A 22137-nucleotide genomic window follows, 5' to 3' on the forward strand; every position below is an offset into this window, starting at 1 on the left:
CTGTCTTGTCAATACAGCATTCTGCAAAACTCCAAGAGTTGGAGGATCTGGTGAAGAAGTTGCTGGAACTGGTGATTTAGGAGTTGAAGAAACTGGGCAGGTTTTTCTGGCTTTAACTGGTTGTCTGGTTTGTGGTGAACTGAGGGATTCTATTCTACTCCTGTCTACATGGCTCTCATCAAAATGGTCCTCACTAGTGCGTTCTTCTCCTTTTGAGCTAGCGGAGGTTCTCTGGTTATTTTCAGAATGAGGAGCATCCCCTACATTTACAGTTTTTTCCACAGTTTCAGCAACCTTGACTTTGGTCTCACTTTTCACTTTTGACTCGCTTTTTTCTAAAGACTCGCTTAGGTGGGTCGAGGAATGATCACTGCTTTCAGATCTAGTTTCTGACTGAGAATCAATTTTGGTTCTTAATACTTGGCTGATTGAAGTTTTCATGAATGAATTGAGGATATTTTTTAAACCAGCCATTTTAGAGAGTGGTAAACTAGCAGATATAGGTCTCTTTTCATGAGACGTTTGCCGAATCATTGCTGCTGGGCTTGTGGTCTCCCTGCTAACAGCCAACTTTAAAAGTGCTTGGTTCTGCATAGGATCCCCTTTAGAAGGTGCACTCATTTTAGCTCTTCCCTCTTGTTTTAACTTTGTAAAAATATTAGTCATTGGTGTCTTTGGTGAATTTTGGGCACCACGACAATTAGAGGAATCTCCTTTTTCACAGGATGATTTGATGTGTTCCTTCTGTAATTCAGAGGTAGACTTCTTGACATTACTTATACTATCTTTCCCTGGGACACTACCAAAATGGCTAAATGATTTTTCATTTACAAGTTTCTCTTTAGAACCCCCCCATTTTCTCTTTAGAACCACTCATTCCACCTAAACTCTTTTTTGAAGTTTTAGGCAGATCATCAAAACAAGTTTTCTCTTTGCTTAGTCCAGAAGAAACTTTCTTTTCTACAGATGAATTCATTTCTTGTAAGTTTAATGCACTGTTAGAAAGTGTATCAAAATCAGCTTTTAGTTTAACTTCAGAGCTGGCAGAAAATTTGCAAGATTCTTTACTACTATTAGATTTATCTTTAAATATTTTTTGTTTAGCTATTTGATCTTTCTCACTCAAAGAGCTCTGGTCCTCGACAACACCTTGGTTTTGTTCTTCCCTGTCATTATGTTTTTGCGTCTCTAGCTTTTCAGTCTTATGTGTCAGAAATCTCTCTGTAGATTCACAATTTTTATTTTCTGAACTTTCTAGAAAAATCTCCAAGCTTCCACTAGTACTTGCCTCAGCATTTACAACTGGAATATTATCTGAAGATTCCACTACAACTGTAGATAATTTGCTTAAATTACATTTAGATTTCTGTGGTGCTTGCTTTTCTGATACACCTTCCACCGTGTCCCTTTGTTCATTGGTTGATTCCAAGTTTGTTTGGACCTTTTCAACTTTTGTTTTGGGTTCTGAAGTATAGTAGTAAGATACAAATCTTTTATTTTTCAGTATCTTTCCTCTTGAAGGACCACTATTAAAAGTTGAACTAGTCTGTGGTGAGAAATAATTTCTGTGTTTTAGATCTGGTTGGCCTATATAATCTTGCTGTCTTAAACGGTTCCTAGAGTCCAAGTTAAATCTACGTTGATCCCTTGGTAGAGGCCTATGCCAATATTTTTGTGAAAATCTTTCTTGAAAAGGATTCCAACCTCTGTATGAACCTGCATTAACAATATTTACAATTCAATATTGATTCTTTTTACACATAAATTAACCAATAAATTTATTCTTTATTTGTTTCAAACTATTCCAATCACTGTTATAAAATGAAGAAATAAAGTAAGTTTAGAACATTCCAGCAACTTGAAATACAAAAAAAAGACAAATTACTGTGATTCCATAGTAAATACAACTTAAGATTTAGAAAGTAACAATCACTGAAAATATCACAATATTAAAGTATATATAGCATGCAATACGGCAAGGTTTAAAACAATATTTGCAACATAAAATTTTAAAGCAATGCACTGTTGTTCATCATCACTACGTTTGTGTACTGCCGAGATTTAATTAAAATACAGTCACGAAAAAAGCAACCAATCATTAAATCTTAATGAAAAGAAAATTAAAATTACAGTTTGAATACAATTTTTCAAACTGAAAGAACCATGTTGACAAATGTTAACTTTACAAAAATACACTCATGTAATAAAAATGCTCTTGAAATCAAAAAACACTCTCTTATTAAATCTACAGCACTTTTAAATTAATTTTTAATTTACCATACTTTTCTTATATCATAATGATGATACACAACAGTAACCAAAATGTAAAAAAATTACCAAAACAACTGCATATCATCACAGAATTAAAATATAATTGTATCTCTGTGAACCACCACAGCTTCAGAAATTATACTCATGTAATTCAACAGTTAATCCCTAAATAATAAAGCCTAATGAACCTACTTAAGACTTGCTGCAAACTGTAGCAAAAATTAACCAAAAATGATGGTAACAAGTGTGTGTGTATTAGGCCTTTATTTCCAAAAATCCATATACGTTAACTAGGACCACTTTCATCACTGGATTATCATTATGTAAAAATACCACAGTAGTGATATTTAATCTTGTTTGTCTATTACAAAATTTCTTTGATTTATTTACAGACTTATTGAATGTAATATACACATGTACACTCGACTCTCGTATTCGCTAAGATTTGAAGGTCACAAAACACAAAAATGTAGAATATTGTAATAAGTCCTTTCTCTTAGCCTGATGGTCATTTTCTATGTATTTAACTATAAAAAAAAATAATTAAATTTTAACACAGAGTATTAAGTGATTTTTACATCTTACAGTAGTTAATCCAAAACTCGTGCCACTGAATTAGCCTCACACAACTGTAGATAAAAATTACTATTTCCAAGTTCTTGATTATGTCTATAGAAGGAGGAAGCTATATGTGAGTAAATAATTCAGCAAGATACATCTTCGGACTCACTCAGCAGTGAAAATGGAGGTGTTGCACAAATAAGAAATCACCCACCGAAGAGACTTGGGCTTTTTCAAAAAGTGCTTATTTCAACTGATAAACTAAGAAACTGGTAACTTCTCACCCACTAAATTTTTTTAAAATTTCCAAGGTTTTCAAGTGGACATTTAACTGTATAAGAATAATCTGTCAGAATAAGGAGTTAAATGTTTCTCACTAAATTAAAAAAAAAACTACCAAGACAGGCACTGTAATAGGCAAGTTATGAGCAACTTGTTCCACTGACACAGGTAGGATGAAACAAAGTTTATGTAGCAGCCTGTGTTTGTCATACTATTTTATCAAACACATATTCTATGAGATGAAAATCTGGAGTTTGGCAAAAAGTTGAGCAAATTTTACATGTCTTTAAAAAACTGAAAGTTGATGAAAGTCAGGATGTTTTACCAATCAGAAAAAAGAATTACAAGAAGATGGTTAACCTAATAAGATAACCAGTAACATTATGAACCAATGGCTCCAATCATTCCCTTGATTTAGTTGATGTTCAGTCCTACAATAAGACTGATGACTTTATGAACTAATAGCTTCAAACTATTACTCTGAAATGGTGAATGTCCAATCTTACAAGAGGACTAGCAGCTTTATGAACTGATGGCTTCAGAGCATTACTTTGATATGGTGAATGTCCAATCTCACAAGAGAACAAGTAACTTAATGAACTGACAACTCCAAAGAATTACTTTGAATTGGTGAGTGTCCAATGCTACAAGAAAACTAGCAGCTTTATGAACTGATAAGTCAAATATTTATCTTGAAACTATGAATCTTTAGCCTTACTAGTATTTATAATAAATGTTGAATCCAAAGCATTACCTTCATGTCTTGAATACCTACCAACAGGTCAGGTTTCACAGGCCATGTCATCGCATTTATTGACTTGCATTCAAAACTGTATTAAACTACTATTTTATGTACTTATGTCTAAGTTTGGAATCAAATTGTAGATTATACCAGTTAATATCTTAATTTAAAAGTAAATATCAAAAGAACATACAAATATAATTTTAGGGAGTCATGTGGTATGTTGAATGCAGCACTGTTTAAAATTTTTAAAATACTAAGTCTATAGTTTTGTACAAATTAGGAACTAAAATTACTAATATTATCAAGGCAGAAAATAAAATAAGAACCTCATATCTTTGTATTTTGTTAAGATATGACTTATGTACTGAATCAAACATGGTGGCCCTGTTCAACTCTTTCCATTTTTTGAAACAGTCCATTATATACTCTTATTACTACAATACATGAAATGTTAATAACCAATCAACAACTTACAATGTTCCAAGAGTAGTTTTCTTAGCCATTTGAATCTATGAAAAGGCTATCATGTTCTTTTTATTCAAATTTTCAAGAAGGTAGGTTGTTTCTTTAGCCTGCTCAAAGTTTTATATTTTTTAATCTAAATATATATGTATAACTAAGCTTAATAAATTATAGTGGAATTCTGTGGTATTAGTGTAGTTATTTATGATTTTTTGATTATTCAACTGTACGTGTGTATATACACACACACGACCTATAAATTTTTTTTTATATCCTCCGCATACAAAATTTTAATATGCTTAGCAGCCTATGTCCAGCAGCAGCTGAGTACAAAGGTCATAGTGAGAAGAGATAACTGTGTGCTTTACTTCTTGAGTTATTGTTCTATATTTTAAGAAAAATAAGTTTAATAATTAATTTATAAATATATATATCTATATACACATAAGTATAATCTATAATAATTGAAATGTGACTATATATTACAAAATACTAGTCCACTAAAACACAGCTAAGACATGGAAGACCAATAGGTCAGTTTTATATTACTGGATACTGATCTGACTGATGTTCACTGCATCAGTGCAAGCTATGTAATGTTAGGTAGGCATGACTAGAAAGTCAATATCATAAAAACTAATAAATACATATGTTTACATATAGTGTTATGAGACTTAAGCTACATAGATGAAACATTTCTATTTTTATGTTATAATGTGTAGTCATACCAGCTTGAAAAAAGCATAATTTATATTTAATTCCTAATTTTTTTATGATAGTTACGAGGTTGGTCAAATGACAGACTCCACATAATTAGAGGATATAAAATAAAATATAAAGTTTTGTTGAAAACAAATATTTGAAATGTATTTAGGAGGTTTTAAGAGATTACATAAATAATATTTGAGATTTTAGGGATGAAGAATAGTTTTTAATTATAACATGGAATCACTTTACACTCAGACTAGTAATGAAACAAATGCTATATTCACAAAATCTTTTGTAAAAATATTTCACTGAAAACGTATGATTTTTTTCAATATGAAATACTTGTAATTTTTTACTAAAAGTCTACCAAATTTTGTTAAGATACACATGCTATATCAGAAGTTATCGTGCAAATGTGTTGACAAATGCATGTATATTATACTGAGGCTGATGTGAAAGGATTACATAGGTCTAGTAACCCTTAAAACTGGTCAGTTCAGAGTACAGCCTTGAAGTTGGGAACAGCCCATCCTACAAGAAAGTACTAATAATATATAAAGTACTTTGATGAAAAAAACCAAGGAAGAGGATTACAAGAGAAATAAATGGACTGGCTTTTGTCTAATAGGAACAAAGAAAGAAGTCATATCATCAAGAAAATTATAGTGACAAGAAAATTCTATCTTGGTTTACAGTAAAAGAAAAGCTTCTGTGTAAACAAAGAGTCCATTCAGAAAGATTAGGCCTCACTCTGAATAGATACATACTAATTTTAAGGTGCACCCAAGGCCTGTGAGTGAGAATAAACCAAATGGAAAGAAGTAATGCCTAAAATACTCTTTAATCGAGATATCCAGACATTCTTGTAGGAAAGATGTGAATTAAAAAATTATTTGAGAGCACCAACCGATCTTTAGGGCCTTGCTGGGTAGTTGGATCTAAAATGAAATAATTTTTTGAGAAATAAAAAAAAAGTTCCTGAAGGAAAGAGTACAAAATGCAAACTGTCTATTTCACAGCTACGTGTATGTCAACCACAGAACATTTTATGACATAGTTGAAACTGTAACACTGGAAATACTGAAGCTATGCAACAAGAAGTGAAACTATGTCTTTGGAAACTCTCAGAGAAGAATACATTATGAAAATCAAAGCAAAAAACAAGACAGTGAAATGTTCAAGCCTTCAAAATACAAAATAAATAACACTAACAGCAGAAGGTGGAAAATGGTAAATTCTTTGAAAATGACAGAACTATAAATGAAGTAATAACCTTGTAAGTGTAAGATGAAGCGACTTCATGTAACACAAAAAGCAACAAAAAAACGAACTTGGTGCAATAGTTTAACTACAAGATAGTCTTCATATGCAGACAGATTATTCATGCAAAACCAAAACTCCAAACTATATTAAAGAGCAGCCATACATCAAGCAGTTGTTTTTAATAGTCAGTTATTAAAGTGTGAAAAATAACATTCTGCACAGTTAAAGAAATAAAATGCAAACAGCCCACAAATATGACAGTTAGAGCATCATCTCTGCCTCAGGTGGGCACCACCTACCATTACAGAAGTCACCAAAAAAAGCAAAATCCCTTGTTAGAAAGGGCTCTTGTAAATGTATATAGGCTCATGTGAACATGATTCTTCAACATCATATCTCTGAAAGGAAGATGAACAACAGAAATCTTAACAATCATATGACTGCTCACATTCATTACTTTGAACGAAGAATGTAAATAGATTACACAATATCTAAATGTTTGAAGTCAAATAAAACAGTATTTTACCTCATTTATAGATCTGATTACAAACACTGTTTCTCCAGTGCAAGGCGTTTAGAAATACAATACACTGGCAAGTAGTGGACAACAGAGTTTCTTGAAATTTCAATTTTTTAATCCTACCCTGGAATGTATTATTTGCTCGGAAGTGGTCCTACTGTAACATAGTAATGATGTTATATAAAAACAGAACCTTTAGACAAACAATAATTTCTGCATGTAATGCACAACCAAAGAGATTGGAATTAAAGCAACTCGAGTTTGAGGCATATCTTTTGATTAGCAAAAAGATCCAGGAGAGCATTGTGATTGTAAGCTATTTACAGCATTAAAAGTTTAGAGAATAAAACAGAAATTAACCTAACAATCCTGACATACTCTCTCCCTAATTCCAATTTACAGTCAAAACATTCACATTCATAAAGATAAAAGTTTGTACTGTGAAATCAACATCTTCAACAAAAACTTAATTTATTATATTCCACAGTTCTTGATCTTTAGTGTTTCTGGAGTTATTCCCTTTGGAACAACAACAAATAAAGGAAATATTTTGAATCAAAGTTCTTTTTAAATTTTTGTGAGACATTGAATATAAAATAGTTATATTAATAAACTTGAGTTTTTGGATTATAGATGAAGCAACAGCTCTTATGAGAGTACAACAAATAATATATTGGAATACAGTTATCAAAGGCTCTTACGATCTAAAAATTATACATCCTTAAGAACTAGTAGCTTTTAAGCAACTTAACACGTAAACAAACTGTTACACTAAAAAATTTCACAAGAACTGTGTTTAAAAGTTTTTCCATTTCAGTTTCTCGAACAAATGTTCTTTTCATTCCAAGTGTTTGTCTAACACTGAATTCTTGAGTTCTGTAAACTCGTATACTTTTAATACTAACGCAAATGAAGAACCAAATGGCTCCTAGTTATCTGATGTCACATTACAATTTCTATACAAAACATAAGTTTTCATCAATCAATTTAAATGTTTAAACAACACATCCTTCAAAGAACTAATACTTACTAGTCCATATCCTTTAATTTATCACTACTGTGCTTTAAATAACTTAAGAAACTCGTATGATCTACAGCTAGGTACCTACACAAAAACTACAAACATACCTTTCAGTTGACAAAGACTTATGATAAACTTATAAAGCCTTTTTATTTCTTCATACCTAAATAACCCAAATTCAACTACTTTAATATTCATCATAGAAAGCAATAAGTTGTTCTTTATGAACCTTGCATTTGTAATCAGGAGTTATACTACAGCACAGAAAGCATTTTCAATACATCTGTTATAAAAACATTACCTAGAAAAATATTCTTTCCCTGAAAAACTTTTAGTCAAGTTTATATAAATATTTGAAGTGTTCTGAAATTATTATTTTGAAGCTAGAAGTACATTATAATACACACACACGAGAATATAGTTTTATGAAAAATTCAGGTGAATAATCCTGCTTAAAAAACAAGTATCTTACATCATTAGCAACAAAAATAAAAAATTCTGCTCTTTACTGATGTTCTCACATTACCTCTGTGCTGTCGTGATCCTCTCCCATACCAATGTGTTGAGTTCCCACTTTGCATTGCGTGAATGCTATTAGAACACAAATACCACCTAAACAGACAAAATTCAAAACTTATCACACAGTAAGAAAATACATTATAATAAGGTTTTAAACGTGATCTTGTGAAACAAAAACATATATTAAATGTACAAACACATCACGATGTGCACAATATTAACATTTTCATGTGTTCATACTTAGAAACAAATCTTGAAAACTTACCAAGTTTTAACTTTCACATCCCTAACTGGCCCTCTATGTACAACTATTAAGTTGTCTTGATTAAACTCATCTCTAGCCTAATGGTCGAGCTGACTCTCAAAATACATTTTTACACCCTCACTCATTTACCATCCAGTTTAACACTGTCGTACAAACAAAACATAAATAACAAACAAAATATTCAAAATTTCTGTAAATCAGATTACCTTAACACTAACTTTACTATTTCCTCACAGGTTGCCTTCAAAAGTAAACTTCTACACTTTTCATCAACACATCAGTCAGTGTCTTCTATCGCAGTGATAATGTTCAATTTAAGTTCCAAGACACCATAGCAGGCATAACACCAAACTAAAATAAATAAAAAACTTTTTTTGCAGACACCACACTGAAGCACCAAAACAGGTTATTCTGCTGGCTTTTCAAGCAAATTATCAAATTATATTTTAATTAGCCATTAGGACTTCAGCTTAGAAATCAGTTAAAAAATACATCACAGAGAGAGAGAGAGAGAGAGAAGGCAACTTAGGGCTATTTTACTTGAAACTTAAGTCATAATACCACTGCTTAATATCAAAACTGATACTTGTATGAACTTAAACAACTGTTACTCTAAATAAAACATCAAATTACAGGACATTTGTGAGTGTACTGATAAAAATAGTCCATATGATAAACTAAACAAGTTGAAGTGTTTACACTATGAATAGTTTTTAATCAAACTTCTTTAAAAGTAATTTTATCTAATTTCATTTAGCCAGTGCTAAATAATTCTAGACAATTATTGTTCAAGACCTATCCATGTTCACAATGTTCAAAATTAGTATTTATTAATTTGTAATGATACAAAGTCACACAATCACTCAGCAAAACAGTATAAACCAAAACTTACAATCTACTCCTTTATATCCACACAACAAACCAACAAATTTACATAAATTTGAACCAACATTACATCAGCTAATCTTTTAATTTCACATTGTAGTAATAATGATGGATGAAACAAAACATTGAGGATATTAAACCACTGCACTCCACAACCTTACACCAATGATATCATTTCCCTATATAACTACTATTTCCAATTCTTAACATTTAACTTCTCACCAATCAGAGATTACCTAAAAACTATCCATTGAAACCCCTTGCAATTTTAAACACCAAAACCATCTGACCTGTAGCTCTTATGCATTCTGGAAAAAACAACAAAGCCCGATGTTTAAGCTCTCCATCAAAAGACAGTTAATTGGAGATACTCATCAAATGTGGACAAATTTCCAAAACAAATTTTGTAAATATTAAAGATGTACATGTTCCCTATAAATTAGAAACACTAAGTAGCTGTAGGAACTTTGAAGGATGAGACAAGAATGATATATAGGGATAGCTGGAATATTTTTTTAATTATTATTAATCAAGATTTAAAAAATATTCATCACCCTGAACTGTAAGCTAGAAACAAGACTGAATAAGATGACCACATTAATTTTGAGTTTAAGAAGAAACTGGGAAGTTTAAAGAATGTTACAACTCTTGAATAGATATTTACCAAAAAGGTCTGAAAGACAGTAAGGGCAAGCTGTGTAAGCTACTTGATACTATTTAAGGACTATTTAAATAATCCTTCCAGTCTTCTGGAAGTTAGGTTACTCCTTTTTTTGAAGGGAGGTTACAGAAACTAATTATAGGTCTACTACTTACACCAGAAGGAATCAAAAATGTTCCATTAGAGGAAAACCTTGTTTCACAAGTCTCTAGAGAGGCTACTGCTTGCACAGATACAAGTAAGAGTGCAGATTTCTGGACTTTCAGAAAGCATTTAAAGAGGTGCCACATAAAAGACTTCTTAAAAATATCTTAATAGATGTAGAGGAAAAACTGGCTCATAGCATGGGAACATGGCTGGATGGAAGAAACCAGAGGTTTGTTATAAATAGAGCAATCGCATTGGATTAATATCACAAACAGGATACCTTAGAGCTCAGTATTAGGACCTTTGCTATACGTGGCATCCATCAGTGATGCAGATGAAGATATAGTCCATAAAACGCTTAATTGACTATGATGTTAACGTATTGGATGTTGCTGGTTGTGATGAGGATGCTGCTACTTTACAAAAGGGGCTTTGATCATTCAGTGAGTTTGGTGAAGAAATGGCAGTTGGGTTTTAATTGTGATAAATGTAACAATTTATGTGGGTTATCATAATTTCAATTGCAAAAACAAAGAGAACAGCTTTAATGTCATAAAAAGATCTGTGTGTTCTGGTTGATCAGTCTCCAAAAACCATCCAATCTGTATAGGAATTTTAGGTTGTGTATCTATTGAAATACAAGTCTAATGAAGTTGTAATTTTAATATACTAGTCACTGGTTAAGCCACATTTGGAATACTGTGTTTCATCTTGGGCTCCTCATGTAATGAAGGACATTGAACCATGAAGGGATTCAAAGATCTGTTAGAATTATGCCTAAGATGAAGAGGTCAGCACACAATTGTGATGTTTAAGATTGTTAAGGACACTGATACTGTCAATGCAATATCTTTGTTTTTAATTTTCAATAGTGAGAATGGTAAGATTAGGAGATAAATGTAAATTATGGCAGGGTAAAAGTTATTTTCATCTAAAGAAAAATCAAGCAGGATAGTTGACCATTGGAACAGGTTACTTTAAAAATTGTTGGATGCAGTAAATATAAGGGAATTAAAGTGAAAAGCTGGTTAAATATTTGGATGATAAGGGCTGGCTTGGAGTTTTCATTTTACAACACAGAATAGCCTAAATGAACCAACACATCTCTTGTCATCCTTAAATTTTATGTCATATTAAAATTTTTTAACTAATTATCAAATGTAGTCTAGAATGTTCAAGTATTATACTGGAGAAAAGGGACCAAATCTGCACAATGAGTTCTAAATGATATCTCATTGGTCTTGTACAAGTTTAAAGCAGCAATCTAGAATAAAAGGTTATAATAACCACCTGCCTCTAAAATTCAGAACAGAAACTTGCTTTATTAATCCTCAGCTAAACATTTAGATTAAAGGTTCAATCACATCCTCTAATACACAATTGTTTCAATTCTTTCAATTCTCCATTTCAAAAGATTTGATTTAGTAATCAAGATCTCAAACACTGCAACTTTTTAAAAACCAAGACATGGTTCCTCCTCTTAAAAATTAGATGCTTGAACAAGAATTTCCAATACTCTGCTTATGAGAAAAACTTTTAAAACAATGCAGCACACTTTTTATTAAATGTTTTTTAAAAATTACTTTTGACAACTTTGAATCTCTTGCTACTAAAAGAAATCAAATTCATAAGCCAAGCCTAAACCTTCTTGTGTCTTTCCTTTAACCCTTTCAGCACTGAATAACAACTTTTAATGTTTGACATAGCATTGAATAAATGTTTGATACTTCAACTAATTACGGTATCAGTACTAAAAGCATGATATCTCGACAATAACTCAACAAAAGTCCCTGAAATATTCAGTGATTGTACCCAATACTATATATGTTAAATTCAATACATAAGAATAACAGTAATAAAGGAAGGTCGCCTGTTGCGCTGAGCCTACACGTCAACTGAGGTCGCCAACCTCACCGAAAGGGTTAATTGTCTTTAGTGACCCTAACCTATAATTTCTTCTGTTCTCTTTACTTCTGTCTGGTCGGTCTAAGTTATAATTTCTTCTGTTCTCTTTACTTCTGTTTAGTAGGTCTAAGTTGTAATTTCTTGTGACATCCCTTTACTTCTGTTTAGTAGGTCAAAGTTATAATTTCTTATGACATCCCTTTACTTCTTTCTAGTAAGCCTAGTTTCCTAGGTCTTCTGACCATGTTTAAAAGAGATTACACTTTCCTATAAAACCTAAAACATTCATTATTACTTTATTATGAAGCAGCTGATCAACTTAGGTCATCTAGTGTTAGAAAGTGGTTTAATTGTTAAGTTTCTGACAAAATAAACATTACTTATGAGGTTCTGAAAAGTAACTTACATCATCTGATGTGTTTACAGCAGTGTAATTTGATTCAACAACTAAATTTGCTGTTCCTTCTATTACCTGAAGACAATGGGCAAGGTTGATATCACCCTGTCTCTGAGGATGGTTCAAGAAATGGAAAATGTACTTTAATATTAAAATATATTTCTTTGTACATTTAAATACACAGTACAAGAACACTGAATGTCCATTTGTTGTGTTAAAAGAATGCTGATTATATTACAAAAGAAACACAATTCAGCATTATTATTAGTGGGTTTTATTAGCACTTTCTATCGTATAACAGATTTCAACATTTAACTTGTGTCAATGAGAAACTAGAGAAGGGAATGGGATAGGAACAAAAAACATTAAGGAGGTTATTGTTACAGGTAATTATTTAGCATGGAACAACTACAGGGGCAAATACAAAGGAAAGAACAACGTGTCGTCTTGGTACAGAGATGGAAGATATAATTAACACAGCAAGCGATAGAGTGCTAGCAACAGACAAATTTTTGTGGTGCACACAGGGAGTAATGATGAAAGAAAGAGTAGGTCAGGTGAGATAACTCTTAAACAAGAGACACTCATAAAAAAAAAAAAAATAGGGCCCTACCAACTTAATTCTGTCAAAAATACTTCCAAGACTTAACTGCTAGGGTAAATTTACAAGTAGGTCACTTGGGCTAAGGTATAACCTAAGCACACGTAGGTTGGCTAGGTTCCATTAATGGGATCAGTTCAATGGGAAAAGGGAAGTTTTTGGAATATTGGTTTACATTTAAATGGAGTAGGGGCAGACAATTTTGGTGGTAGGCTTAACACTTCTTACATTAATTCTAGAGAATTCTAACCAAAACCTGATTAATTGTAGACAATTTTAATGAGAGAAATTACTTTGAAAAACATGTTTTTATTTAATAAGGATAGAGTACTAAGAAAAGGAATGACTTTGCATGTAACATCATGAACAAAGCTGGTAGCAATAAAGGTAAATTAAATTTCTCTTAGTGGTAATAAATGGGGGAAGACAATTAGAATTTGTTACAGACCACCAGATGAAATTAATCAAAAATCCTACAGTGCAGTAAATAATTTAACTGTTAATGAGGTAGTAGTTATGGAACATTTTTAATTTGAAGAGTATAGTTCAAAAATGTTATACAGTCAAATCCTAAGGAAGACTTTTTTTTTTTTTATAAACTGTTTGTGATTTCTTTTTACCAACTAGGTACAAGGAACAATACCAGTTTAGATTTATTCTCAACTTTGATAGAGTATAGGATGGGAAACATTCGGATGCAAGTAGTCATTGTCCAATAAACTTCATGTTTGTATATGCAAATAAGGAACAATGGAATTTTGGTTTCAAACTTCAAGAAAGGTAAATTCTGAAAGGATTAGAAGAATTATATGTTGCAAATTGGGCAAATGACATAACTGGATATACCTCGAATGTGGAAAAACTTTTTAAAATTTCTTAAATATTCAAGAGAGGAATGTTCTGTTTAGATAAAATGGTAAATTAAACTAACTGTAATGATAGAAGAGTTAAGAGGTAGAGAAGCTTAAGAGTTGGTCAAAAAGGAAAAATGTAAAAGTTGATACCAATGATTTCTTTAAACACATTAAGGGTAAGCAAACTGTTAGGATGAGAATATGGTTTTTAAAGACGCCACACAAAGGCTAATATTTGATGATTATGGGTCTAAACATTGTTCTGTATTTTATTTTAATTACAGTTTTAATTGCCATACCACCCATCTTTCGAATACATTGGATTCAATTGATTATTAAATTCTTTTTTTCTCCAATTTTTAATAATAAAGATTTAAGCAATATTCCTCATCCTGAAGAATTGCTAGATGGAAACAAGATCACATTAGTTCTGAGACTGTTAAGAAAACAAATTGGGAAGTATAAATAATGATAAGACTCCTGAGACAGATATTTAACGAAGGGTTTTGAAGAAAGTTAAACACTGGATACATGAGCCATATGTTACTTCTTCTCTAATTCCTTAAATAGTGGGCAGTAGCCAGAAGATTGGACACTGGCCAATGTTACTCCTCTTTTCAAAGGAAGATGACAAAAATCTTCTCAGTAATTACAGACTTATTATTCTTATGATGGGAAAAAGTTTTGGAAAGTCTGGTAAAAGTGATTTGCAAAGCCATTTAACAAAGTTATGAATTTTATTAGATAGACAGCAATGTTTCTCATGAATATCTTTTAAAAACATTCTTTCCATAGGTGTAAAAGGACAGGTTGGTTCTTTGGATAGAAGAAAGCAGAAGGTTTATGAATGAAGTTCAGTCAAGGAGGCTACCTGTTGCACAGATGAAGAACTGGACAATAAATAATTTAAATACACTGATGATATGAAAGTTTTGTTTGTTTTGGCTGTGAGAAAAATGCTACTTTACAAAGAATTTCTATTCCTTTGCATGACTGATGAATAAATTTGCAGATGGCTTTTGGTTATAATAAATGCAAGGTAGCATATCACAAATACATATTATGAGTATACTTTGATAGGAATAACCTGGATAGTGTTATGGAAGAAAAGGATCTTGGTGTTCTGGTTAATGAGTATCTCAAGTGATCCAAACAATGTGCTCTTCTTAATGGTAGAACAAAAAAGATCTTAGATTGCATCTACAGAAATACTGAGTACAAGTCTAAAGAGGTTGCAATTCATTAGATAGGACTGGGTAGGTCATATTTAGAGTAATGTGTTCAATTTTGGGCCCCTTACTTTAAAAAGGGCTTTGACTTGTTTCAAGCAATTCAGAAGAGGGTTACTATGATGTAAATGTTTTCATATATGGGTGGGTTAAGATATATAAACTTGCTTTTCCTGAAAAAGTTCAAGGGGATCTGATTGTTAAAGTAACTTACTGTATTGATTTTTAATATTTAATGCTGAAACCACATACAGTAAGGGAAGTTCTCTTTGAAAAGTCTCCCCTTTACATGTGGTAGATGTAGTTACTTTAAAGCAGTTTCAATAAATACTTGAATGATAAGAGCTGGCTTTGTGTTCTATTTGTATTTTAGGGCAAAGTGTAGTGGATAGGATGGCCTAGATTTACCATGTCCTTTGTTGTTCTTAAATTATACATAAATATGTAAAGTATCTGTGGAAAATTAATGTTGGTGACATTAGAAAAAGATTCAAATGTTTCTGTACCCATGACTTTGTGGACTTGCAAGCGCACATCTTTAATGAAACAAGTACATAAAAAGCTTTGCATTTTTTAATGGGAAATGCAAGTCTTAAAACAAAGACCTTAATTATAGCTTGTTTAAGGCTTTAGTCTCTTAAGTTTCAAGTCATAATATACAGATAGAACATTCATAAAAATGCAATAACCATGCCTATGATTTAGGTGTACAGTTTCAAGGAAAATATTTTATCCAATTATTTTATTAAAGTAGGGAAATCTTTAAGGCTGTGGTAGGCTATCATAAATAGAAAAACTGATGTTCATACCAACTAAAATTCATAATACACATATAACAAAAAACATAGTGCTGAAAAAAAAAAGAAATTTTCCAAATTTGGTAAGAAGAACTACACTGAAATATGGCTTCTAAACATTTCTCAATTGTAATGACAAAACTTAAAAGTTGATATGGAGTGAAATCAGGATCATGGCTGTCCAATACTCAATAATTAAGTTTCAAGTACTAACATTTTCCATAAAATTAAGAAATTACAAGAAAAATTAATCACAAAGAGGTCTGGAAATATGAGTTTTTACTTCAAGCCTCTGAAGATATTATCTAAATTATCACATTTCTGAAAAATATTTGATCTTAAAAGATAAACAATTATAAAAAGCTCTTACTCCTAAAAGGAATGTTATTTGGTTTAATGTCTTTTATCACCAGTATGGTAAAGAGAAATTTCAAATTTATATAACATAGGTTCATAAACACATTGCTCTAGAATCCAGATTGAACTTAACTCACAGTCAAACAAATTTAACATCTTTCACTTACAGAGAATATCAAACACATATAATTTTAGTACGAAATATATGTTTCATTATTACAAGTTTAACAAAAAATTATATTAACAACAAGACATTAGTGTTATGTTTAACTGCTCTTAACACGATTTTTGACGAGATTTTCCAAAAAACAAAACAAAAATTACCATAGTTCAATAATCACTTCTGACTTTTCACATTAGTTTAAATTTGTGCGTTTCTGCGTAAGTTACAATACTTTTTTCTGTGAATTTTATTTTAAATCTTAAAATAATAATTATTATGAGTTGAACTGCTGAGGTAAATTGGTTCATTAAGTACGTCCGAGACTTTATCCCTATAAAAAATCAACTTAACTAAAAATGAATCTTCGAAATTTCGAAGTTCGCGCAAACGGGCCACAAGATATATATGAAATTGAAGCAAATGTAACAAACAAAACTGTACTTAATTTAAAAATTGAACACCGCGCCTACAAAAGCGTTAATGGCCAACAACTTGTAACGGCAGAGGGCAGGCGGGAATCATAAAGAAATAAAGTACAACCAAGCCTGACTATTCTTCACAAAGGCTCCAATGTAATATTAGTGCGATTCAGTAACCGGTAGATATTAAGACCTCGTGGTTGAATTATTCCAAATGCAAACATGACTGGGAAGACAATGATCCGAGAAATCACATCTGTTTCCCTCAAAACAGATATTCCGCTAACTTTCAACCACTACACAATGTACAGAAACAAGAAAAATTAAGGTCCTTAAACCTGAAGCAACTTACCCGCGAAAATATCTCGACGGTTGCCATCTTGAAAATGACCTGCTAGCAAGGGTATGTATGCTTGCGCCAAGAAGCTTAGGACCTACTTGCGTGAATCGTGACAAAGCGTAGTAAACAGAAAAGGAATCGCGTGTAACTCAGCCAAACACATGAAATCACTGAAATGTAAAGATTTTTCATAGGGATCCAACAGAATTATCTTAAGAAATGTTATAAGACTGTTTCAGTTTTAGCATAGATGCACCTATTTATCTATTTTCATGTTCATATTTGGTTAAAATCATATCCTTTACTATTCGGCATGCATCACAGTCAAGCTTCAATCTGCAGACGAGGGAACGCGTAAAGCAACTGTCACGAAAGTTTTTAAGAACATACTTTATGCTATTACTAATTTTTCAGAGAGCTGCAACATATTTTACCTAATGCTAACTTATGACCTGATGTCTAATATTCCACTCTTTTATTTTTAACGTCATTATTTTATCACTCTCAATGAATACACACGTTTATACATCAACACGCCATTGGGAGTAAAGCTACTACTTTATGTCTACGTAAGAATTAATATTCGTACACCTGTAAGTGATGTTATTTACAAATGGCATATATATTAGTTCTTCTGTGTTACATATGTATCAAAGAGACTATAATTGCGATCAACGTTTTTTAATACTTTCTTGCAAATTATTAATTAAAGTGAAATTTGTAGTCTTCTTTAATAAAATTAGAACAGATGAAACTGTGAATATAAAATTGCTTCAGAAAGGTTTCACGAGCTGAGACCACTCCCAGTTTAGGAATGTCTGCAGAAACTTCGCCATTCAGGAATATTAAATGAAAATGACATTCATTAAAAATTTCCATCATAACAGGGAGCGCCTCAAATGACCCACTCAGCTCTTTACACCATTGCATAATCTGTGAATGAAGCTTAAGAAATTTATCCACCATTTTCCAAATCTGATGGATGAGACAGGTGTCGACTCCATCCCTGAAGCTGATCCCAGAAGTATTTTATAACTATTTAAGTGTGCAGAAGATGCTTAACAGTTCATTCACTCAGATTTTTTTTGTTTTGCTCAAGATAAGCAGTGGCGTAATTAGCATGGTGGTTTGGTTTGAATTTCGCGCACAGCTACATGAGAGCTATCTGCGCTAGCCGTCCCTAATTTAACAGTGAAAGACTAAAGGAAAGGCAGCTAGTCATCAACATCCACCGCCAACTCTTCGGCTACTCTTTTACCAACGGGATTGACCGTAACATTATAACATCCCCACGGCTGAAAGGGCGAGCATGTTTGGTGTGACGGGGATTCGAACACGCAACCTTCGGATTACATGCATGGTGGGGACGAGAATACTATCTACCAAAAGGACATAAATTTGATGACGTAATAAAGAAAACCTGTTACTGGTTTCCAACATTTCAAACTGTACAAATCAATATAAATTGTAGAGCAAAGGCAATCAGTTACGTCATCAGGATCCCACCCCCTCTTCAGGAATCTATCACGTAGCATTTCTCGATTTTTTTCCCCATTATTTTCGTAACTGTGTACATTCTGTGTTAATAATCAAAATAAGGTGACTGTATAACTTGACATAAAGTTGACGTCCTTAAGTGTATCAACCCTGTTCTTAAAGGATTTAAATGTCTTTTAAATCTGAAACGACGTTATTGTCAGCGACATAACATGTTTTTTTTTATAAATAACACAGTAGCAGTAATTTGATGAGCATTAATATATTTTTAATGTAATAAAATCGAGAATAATATGGCTGCCATCTACATCTCACAGTGGAATTAAGTTTATCTCTGTTTATCAGGGGACAAATGGCAAAAACTTAATATTTCTCTCAGTGCTTTATTATCGATATAAACATAAACTGAGTGTTAAATTCAGAGACAGATAAAAGACAACAAATTTTTTTTTGAATTCTAGCTTTAAGACACGATTTCCTTATAGTTGTTTACGTTTTTTATATTTAATACATGAATTGTGCTTGTACAATTAAGTTTCTAATTTTATATAGTTAAGCACAAAGCTACACAATGGGCTATCTACGCTCTACCCACCACAGGTATCAAAACCCAGTTCTAGCGGTGTGAGTCCGCTGAGCCACTGGGGGCCTGAGAGTATGAGCAAGGAAAAAACATATAATTTATGTGCAAACACCTGTTTTATCTTTCTAAAATAGTTAACAACGAAAGATACTGAAATTTAGTTTTTTAACTAAGGGACAATTTTGTGAGGAGTTTAACTTCAGTGCTCTATTAATGTTAGAAAATAAAAGTGGTAACCGAAAAGAAAATTATTGTTGTTTTAATTCCAACTTAGATCTTCGTATCGATCCTGGAGGGTCGCGAGTTCGAATCCCCGTCACACCAAACATGCTCGCCCTTTCAGACGTGGAAGCATTATAGTGTGACGGTCAATCCCACTCTTTGTTGGTAAAAGAGTACCCTAAGAGTTGGCGGTTGGTGGTAGTGACTAGTTGCCTTCCTTCTAGTCTAACACTACTAAATTAGGGACGGCTAGCGCAGATAGCCCTCTTGTAACTTTGCGCGAAGTTAAAAACCAAATATATATATATATATATATATATATATACAGTAGATACAATAAACAAAAGTTATTGTACATTACCTATATTAGGCTTACGCTCTTCTTTTCCTTCGGAAATGTAAGTTTCCGGATTTACAACGCTAAAATTATGGGTTCGATTCCCCTCGATGGGCTCGACAGATAGCCCGATGTGGCTTTGCTATAAGAAAACCCACACACACTCCTTCGGAAATTTTACACTTTAAAACAAAATAATATATCGTCAAACATAATTTCCACAAAAATAGGGATAACTGTCGTGATATCAGAGTTATAACAAACACCTTTCAACGTTGTTACAAATACTTATATCTCATCGTTATATTAAATTTTTCTCATGTCTATGATAAACATTTTAATTACATTATCAGAATTAATGTTCTTCATTAATATAATTAGTAATAGTAAAGTCAGAGTTCTTTTGTTGGTGTTTCTGTGACAACTGTTGGTCCGCAGTATATTTAAATATATCAGTTGAAATAAAAAACTATAGTATAAACACATACCGGGAACACTTGTTTCTTTGTTGTTGTTTAATACAACTAAACTTAACTGGGTTATCTGACGTCTCTAGCAGGGAGGACTGGTTTGTTTGTTTCGAATTTCGTTTTTACATTTCGTCAATTAATTCATCTACATTTCATTATACAAACCAAATTAACCGGAGAAATTACATAACCTCTACCGGCAGCAAATTTTCGGATTTGTCTCAACGTGCGCCTGAATTTTTTTGTTTGTTTGTTTGGGAATTTCGCACAAAGCTACTCGAGGGCTATCTGTGCTAGCCGTCCCTAATTTAGCAGTGTAAGACTAGAGGGAAGGCAGCTAGTCATCACCACCCACCGCCAACTCTTGGGCTACTCTTTTACCAACGAATAGTGGGATTGACCGTCACATTATACACCCCCACGGCTGGGAGGGCGAGCATGTTTAGCGCGACGCGGGCGCGAACCCGCGACCCTCGGATTACGAGTCGCACGCCTTAAGCGCTAGGCCATGCCGGGCCCGTGCGCCTGAAACTCAGTCTTACTTCAATCATTTTTTTGATCCATTAAAATCGATGACTACTGTAGACAGGGAATTAAAACAGTAACTTGTAAGCTAAATAAAACAATATAAATACGATTTCCAGCATGGTTTATTTTCCTTTTTTTTAAGAGTTTCTATTTTTAGACTTAAAATATAATCTTTGAATTCTGATTCAAATTGATTCTATACTTTTTGTAACGATCCATATGCCTATTTCTAAATTACTTATTTTTAGTTACTTTGTTTTTTAAGTCTTTTTGTGTCCATTTATAAGTGAATAAATTTTAACTTCCATATAACCATCTGCTTTAAGATTGCTGTTAGGTGTTTTTCAGGTACTCGACTCGCAATCTGAGGGTCGCGGGTTCAAGTCCCCATTACACCAAACATGCTCACACTTTCAACCGTGGAGACGTTATAATTTGTGGGTAAAAGAGTGGCCCAAGAGTTAATGACTATCACTGCTAAATTAGGGACGGCTAGCGCAGATAGCCCTCGTGTATCTTTGCGCAAAATTCAAAACAAACCAGACCAAGTACAACAGTGAACTGAAAAAATGATGAATCCTTAAAATATCAGTATCTAGTTGAATAACTCTAAGTCGCACACATTATTTTCTGAGGTGCATTAGTAAAACATCGAAAAATGGATGACCCAGAGATATTCTTCAGGGCGAAAACAATGAAGGCGACTGAATGAATTTTGAAACTCATGTACATGACTGGATTTATTACTATTGTTCAGGTTTCAGTAAAACATTCGTAACAGTTTGTAAAACTACAATCAGCAATAATAAGATGAGAGACACTGTTATAAATATACAAACTGTTCACTCTAACAAAATGTAGCGTTTCGACTAGAATAATGGTTACCTGCTTGTTTGTTTCCTTATAGCAAAGCCACAATGGGCTATCTGCTGAATCCACCGAGGGGGACCGAACCCCTGATTTTTGGGTTGTAAGTCCGAAGACGTAACCGCTGTATCAGTGGGGAACTAATGGTGCCTGAATGACTTCGGAGAGAAACTTGATGGATGGAGATATAAGACTTTAAGATTTCTGTTTCGGTTCCAAGAATCAAAATAAAAATATCCCTATCACATATGAAGGAATTAT

The 22137-nt window shown here is 32.6% G+C and overlaps 2 protein-coding genes across 3 annotated transcripts in view; both read right to left on the reverse strand.

Moving 5' to 3' along the window:
* Nucleotides 1–666, reverse strand: part of LOC143225762 (histone-lysine N-methyltransferase EHMT2-like) — a 28689-nt gene extending 28023 nt beyond the window's left edge. Inside the window, 1 exon segment of the mRNA XM_076455733.1 lies at nt 1–666. Within this exon segment, the coding sequence (XP_076311848.1) occupies nt 1–666 (666 nt within the window).
* Nucleotides 312–20178, reverse strand: LOC143225756 (uncharacterized). Of its 2 annotated transcripts, none has more exons than XM_076455719.1 (4): nt 20036–20178; nt 8824–8968; nt 8360–8445; nt 312–1716 (listed from the first exon to the last, which is right to left on the reverse strand). In XM_076455719.1, exons 3-4 carry the CDS (start codon nt 8412–8414, stop codon nt 842–844), a joined length of 930 nt encoding a protein of 309 aa, XP_076311834.1. In that variant the 5' UTR covers nt 8415–8445; nt 8824–8968; nt 20036–20178; the 3' UTR covers nt 312–841. The 2 variants fall into 2 exon arrangements, with proteins under 2 accessions (XP_076311834.1, XP_076311824.1); XM_076455709.1 differs by lacking the exon at nt 20036–20178 and adding an exon at nt 17385–17502.
* Between the last annotated feature and the right edge of the window lie 1959 nt (nt 20179–22137).

Source organism: Tachypleus tridentatus, chromosome 1, assembly GCF_004210375.1.
Source record: "Tachypleus tridentatus isolate NWPU-2018 chromosome 1, ASM421037v1, whole genome shotgun sequence".
NCBI lineage: Eukaryota > Metazoa > Arthropoda > Merostomata > Xiphosura > Limulidae > Tachypleus > Tachypleus tridentatus.